The sequence below is a fragment of the Oryzias melastigma genome, linkage group LG3, assembly GCF_002922805.2.
Source record: "Oryzias melastigma strain HK-1 linkage group LG3, ASM292280v2, whole genome shotgun sequence".
Taxonomy (NCBI): Eukaryota; Metazoa; Chordata; class Actinopteri; order Beloniformes; family Adrianichthyidae; genus Oryzias; species Oryzias melastigma.
In genome coordinates this window covers 11,681,657-11,687,318 of record NC_050514.1, presented here as the reverse complement: position 1 = coordinate 11,687,318, position 5,662 = coordinate 11,681,657, and the positions used below count along the sequence as shown (strand labels likewise).

Below are 5,662 nucleotides of genomic sequence, written 5' to 3'. Positions count from 1 at the left end.
TGATGTATAAACATTTTGACTTCATTAGAACTTCTTGTCCATATTAAAAACATTCTTGAAACCTATTGACAAACATTTCTTCATATCATTGGATCTAAAAATGTTTCCACCTCACAAATGCACAAAACAACTTACACGGTCTGACTGAGAGCGTCAGACTGCATGAAGCAGAGCCAACTCTATTGCTGGATGTGCAGGTATAGGTTCCTGATGTGTCTGTGGTGATGCCAAAAAGACTCAAAACTCCTCCATCTGCAAAAGAGAAACCATTTTATGATATTGCCTTTTTTTTGCTTTTCATAGGATATAGAAAAAAGTGGTGAGGTATACTTTTTTCTAAATTAGTTTGTCTAGAATTTCCAGATTTAATTTAATAAAAATATCAAGATCTTCCGACAATGAACACCACTAAAAGATGAAAATTACTCTAAAATATACAACATTTGCCAAGTCTTGACTTGAAAGACGACAAAGAAGCGACCACTTTTCACAAACTGTAAGCTCTGATGTCAGCAGAATGCCAATTTCCCCATAATCACAGCTGTAATTGAGTGTTTTTTCTTTTTTTTTGGACTTTGCATTAGTGACTCTGATACTGTTCTTCAGCGCATCACTCTCCCTTTATAGATTTTTTTTTTTGTTAGTAAAGAATTGTTTTTGGGAACAGCCAGCTGTCCAGCATTTGTGTCTGTACACCAAAGCCTGACAATTTCAGTTTATTTACTTTAGTTTTAGTTAATTATATCAACGTTGGTGTCGTCAAGCATGGCTGATAACAGTGTGTAATAGAAAAAGTGTTCCCAGATGTGGACAGCCAGAGGAGAAAGAGAGGTAGAAGGACAGAAAGAGGTAGATAGATAGTACCACTGCAACAGGGAAAAATTAATAGAAACTGTGAGCCAGAAGAAGACAGAGATGGAGTTACAGCCCACAGAGAACATAGACGAAACAGTCATTTAGAACATTTCTGTACATTTTTGACTATAAATGGCTTTACCCAACCACTTTTTTTGAGTGTAAAAAAGGTTTTTGTGCAATCATTCATATTTTATGACAAATGACCAAGAAATCCTAATTTTTTCCAGGTCATGTGAAATTATGAGCACAGCAATAAGTACTTCACCCTTGTTTAATAACACTTACCGGCAACAGATGAAGGGTCTAGAGGACGAAGATTGTTCTGAACATCATGACTTTGCCATTTGTATTGGGGAGCGGGAAAAAGCTTCTTCAGAAAAACAGATGAGATGGATGTTCTGGCCAAACTGAGGCATTCCCTGCACCTCACAGATGGGTGTAGATGGAGCAGCTTAGGAAAAAAGGTAAAAGCAAACATTCCACCTGAATAATTGTGTTAGATGTTCATGTCACACTATCCCTTTCTTTTTTAAAAAAATAAGAAAACAAATGATGGATTTTTTGGTTTTTGGTCATCTGTCTAATCTTGAGGGCTGAAACCAGCAGTTCCACCTGCAGATTTTCTCAGTGAATGTTTAAAATACTTACCCAAAACCACCAAATTTGTTGTATCCACATTCTTGCCTGTTGTATCCCCTCGAATCTGGGAAGTACACTCATAAGTCGTGCTGTCTTCTAGTTTGAGGAAATAGATGAGAAGGTCAGCCTTGCCCTTCAGAAAATCCGCCTCAAGGGAAAACTGTTTTGGATCAAATCCAGCTGACAAATCATAGCTATTGTCGGGATAATAGAAGGTCAAAATTTCGGCCTGTTGGAAAATTAAGACAAAGTTTAAACTTACAATAAACACATTTCTGTCTATATACTTATATTGTTTTAATACTTACAAACGGAACATTGGGATCCGTGGAATCCGTGGGCCTCCTGGACCAGGTGATGACACCTGATTTTGGGGGTTGGACTGTTGTTGTAAATGTACAGGGTATTGTGATGTTGGTATCTCTGGCAAACTCATACATTGATTGAGGAATGTCTACATTAATGGCTTCAACCTGTAACCACACTGTTAGGACAAAAAACATAAAAGTCATTTAGAACTATAAGGCAGACTGACTTCAAGTAGTAGTTCAAGTGACAGCATGCTGTCCTATAACTTCCATTGACAGCCTCATACACTTGTCAAGGAATTTTCCATATTAAGGGCAGAAACATTTGACCACACTGTCTGGACAAAAAAGAAAAAACTTTGATAACTGTAGAAAATATTAATATAGCACCAATGAAAATTCTGTCTAAAAGAGAAAATATTGAAAAATAAACTTACATTTTTTTATATAATTGAAAAATCCCTTTCATGTGGTGTGGAAGCAACATTTTCTTCATTTTTGGGGAAAAAAATCTGAAGTATTTATGAGAAACTAAAGAACATAAAACTGTTTTTAAGCTTTGGTGCTCAAACAGGCACGCGGGCAATTTCTGCCAAAGTCTTTCAAAAATCAAGAACATTTTCAACAGCCTACTTACCCACACACAGAAGCACAAAGGTTAACATGCTGCTCTCCATGGTGAAGGTTGCAGTTCTATCAACCAAATTCAACTTGCTTCTTTCCTTCTTGTGCTTTTATCTCATCTGGAAAAGGAAAACCAAAAGTACTTTTACTCCATGTAATGTTGAAACTCCTGAGCTTCCTCCCACCCGCTGTCCTATCCAAGACTGCATCTATTCCTCTAATCACTGTGCCTGCCGTTACACAGGTATTTTTCCCACGCATCAAACATGTTTCTGCTTGTTTGTCAGCACTTATCGTCTTTTTTCAAATCAAGAATCTGCAACCTGTAGATTCTAGACACTTACTGTTGGTGCTAGATTTGTTGTTAATGTCTGTCATGCTGATCCAGATATACCATGATGGCAATCTGGGACTCTCTAGTAAATCCAAAATGTAACTGTTTAAAACCTTAGTCATATGCACCATTATAAACCCCTTTAAGCCTACAGATACTGTGGATTTTAGGATAAACTAGATCTGTGGAGAGTCATAGAAAGAGCAGCTGGTTTCAGGGGCATTGAAAGGGGAACACTGGAGTGTCTTGCACTTCTCTTGACTCATGCAGCCACCTTAAGGGACATCATGAAAATGGAACGTACCATTGTCATGCATGTGATAAATGGATTGGGAAGTATTTGTAAGGATAATGAAAATAATACACACTTACGACATATGGGTGATGCTTTCATATTGTGCTCTAACGCCACAGTCTAGCCATTAGTGAGGTGCATGCATTGCCTCCGTACTGAGTAACTGCAAGGAAATTCTGCACACATGTGCTGTGCATGTGACAAGCAAGCGTCTGTTGGATGACCACACAAATTATACTTTGATTTTCTCATAACCTCATTTCTAACAGCCAGGCTACATGCAAAGAGTTCGCTCTTATCACTTGAACAGTACTACCAGGTCTGTTGCACAGTGAACATATGCATGACACGTCTGTGTCTCAACGGAAATTCAGATAAAAACTGTATTTTTGAATGCAGTATTTATTTATATTCAAAATGTGATGAATCAGGACCAGATGAAAAAATGTTGTTTGAAAAAGCTTTTTGTTGTTACTCGAAAAGTACAATCATTAGGCCTCATTCTCCCTGCACGGCTCCGTTCTGATGCATCCACTTGTAGACAAATAGATCCATGAACCCATATCCACCTGTAAAGACAGCTGTGACTAAAGGTCATGTCACACTACCTGTGAGGGTTTACAATTAGTCAGTGGACAAAGGGAGGTTTCCTTGCAAGATGTTTTTATTTGTGTTTTTCTTTTTTTGTAATGATGGGTAAAAACAGTCCCTCAAAATCAAAAGTAACTCAGGGTCAACTAAAAAAATAAATAAATGAAACAAACAAAAGGGACTAAACTGAGCAGGCCTGACCAGGCTTTTCCAAACTGACACGCTGGGGTAGCTTTATAGCACAGGTAACCAAAGTGGGGCTCGCGTGCCAATTTGGCCCGCCAAAGGTTATCTTTTGACCTGTGGTTTTTTTCTATGTTAGAAATCTCCAAGGGCCTTCACGCTCACTTCTGATGCTTTCAGTGGCCTTTTTCAGCTAGCCAAGGTGGAGCAACAACCGCAAACTCATGAAGCCCAAAGACCAGCCAACAAGTAAATTTATGCTGGGAAGACATTAAAATGAGCAATGGCAGCGATGTCTGTCTAAGGTATTAAATGTGGCCAACATGAATTTCTATCAGCTTTTGTGCTTGATTGCACTAAAAATAGGTGTGAATAACATCAACCAAAATAGAACCCATTAGAATAACATCTGCTCAAATGAAGGGTCGATATTTCAATAAAACATCCAATATTGAAGGATTATTCAAATTTAGATTTGTGAACATCTAAGACAGGAAATGAAAATACAGTTTGGCAGGGAATAAATATCGTACTTTTTCTTTTGAAATTGGTACGGTTGCCTTTTATTATTTATGTAAAATCGCGTCAAACAGCGTTAGCTGTCAGCTTTTGCTGTTCTAAATGTGAACGCCAGATGTAACTTTTCACTTTGTCAGTCCTGTCACCATTTTGTCTGACATCACCTTGAAAAGGGTCTATAGTCACACATGATTCATTCATATGTACTGCGTGACAGGTGTATAAATCAGCTGATCTTTGTGGCCTTTGTTTCCCTCAGATCTCTGGAGCAGCTCCTGGTGTCTCTGCAGTGGGGCAGACAGCAGACGTACTACCCCAGTGCTCAGCCTCTCAGCATAGGAGAGCTTGCAGCAGCCAATCACAAGCTAGCAGATACAATCAAATCCCGCCTTCTGGGAAACAGCAGCAGCAACGGGGTGAAAAACAACAGTGCAGCTGAGCAGCTCTGCAGCACACCAGCTGAGAAGATGGCTGAGAAGGTAGTTATTCAACGTGAATTCCACCAAAACCTTTTTTCTCTGTACATTCCTTAAATAAAAACTCTGAGCTGCAATAAGATTTCACTGCATTTCTCTCCAAGATGCTGCAGATTCTGGACCCCATCTCTTGTTCAGAAAACAAAGCAGAGTGCGAGCTGATGGATTCCTCCTCCTCCAACTTCCTGAACAGCAAGAAGAGCATTGGAAGGTTTCACCCGTACACCCGCTATGAGAACATTACTTTTAACTGCTGTGAGCGCTGTAGCGGAGACATCCTGGTGCTGTAGAGGTGAGACGGGGCAGCAGGGTTCATTTTTGAAAGATTCAGGGACTATTGATGCTACTATATTTAATGAGGCTTTTTTCACAAAAGAAAACTTGGATGGTGTAGTTTTACTACCATGATAAGTAATTATTCCATTTCCACCATTTCAGATCTTCTGTACTGATATTAACTCACTCCAGCTTAAAGAATCCACAGAAATGTTGATTAAATTGAATATTTTGCTGGGTGGGATACAAATGTGACTAGAAAGAAATGCATTTCATGTCAGTGTTGCATAATGAGCACACACAGTGTGTCTTTTTCTGATTGAGAAAAGTGTTTATTATCTTTTATTTGATTTTTTTGTCTAATGAAAACTGTTAGACTGAAACAGCTAAGATGAGCAAGAAGAAAGAGCAGAAATCCTGCAGGATGTTTACAGTAGATGGTGCTCACTGTGACCTTATATGAAAAGAAATCTAACTTTGTAATTGTGTTACAGTAATGTTAATAATATATGCATATGTGTTTTTGAGAGCTTTAAAGATATTGTTATACTTAGGATTT

At 38.4% G+C, this 5,662-nt stretch overlaps 1 protein-coding gene and 2 long non-coding RNA genes across 3 annotated transcripts in view; 1 reads left to right on the top strand and 2 right to left on the bottom strand.

The window, feature by feature from the left end:
• The window catches only part of LOC112161265, a 3,156-nt gene extending 1,486 nt beyond the window's left edge, over positions 1-1,670 (bottom strand). Inside the window, exons 1-3 of the long non-coding RNA XR_002921840.2 lie at positions 1,507-1,670; positions 1,144-1,309; positions 136-252 (exon numbers count right to left, since the gene is read on the bottom strand). This is a non-coding gene — a long non-coding RNA (uncharacterized LOC112161265). The remainder of the gene's footprint in view (positions 1-135; positions 253-1,143; positions 1,310-1,506) is intronic.
• Positions 1,671-1,804: 134 nt separating this feature from the next.
• Positions 1,805-2,813, bottom strand: LOC118597917. The gene is made up of 3 exons (XR_004946938.1): positions 2,774-2,813; positions 2,443-2,548; positions 1,805-1,981 (listed from the first exon to the last, which is right to left on the bottom strand). It is a non-coding gene; the product is annotated as an uncharacterized LOC118597917 (long non-coding RNA).
• Positions 2,814-2,827: 14 nt separating this feature from the next.
• LOC112161264 (golgin-45-like) lies at positions 2,828-5,656 on the top strand. The gene is made up of 4 exons (XM_024296328.2): positions 2,828-2,848; positions 3,972-4,081; positions 4,569-4,830; positions 4,932-5,656. Exons 1-4 carry the CDS (start codon positions 2,828-2,830, stop codon positions 5,115-5,117), a joined length of 579 nt encoding a protein of 192 aa, XP_024152096.2. The 3' UTR covers positions 5,118-5,656.
• Positions 5,657-5,662: the final 6 nt, after the last annotated feature.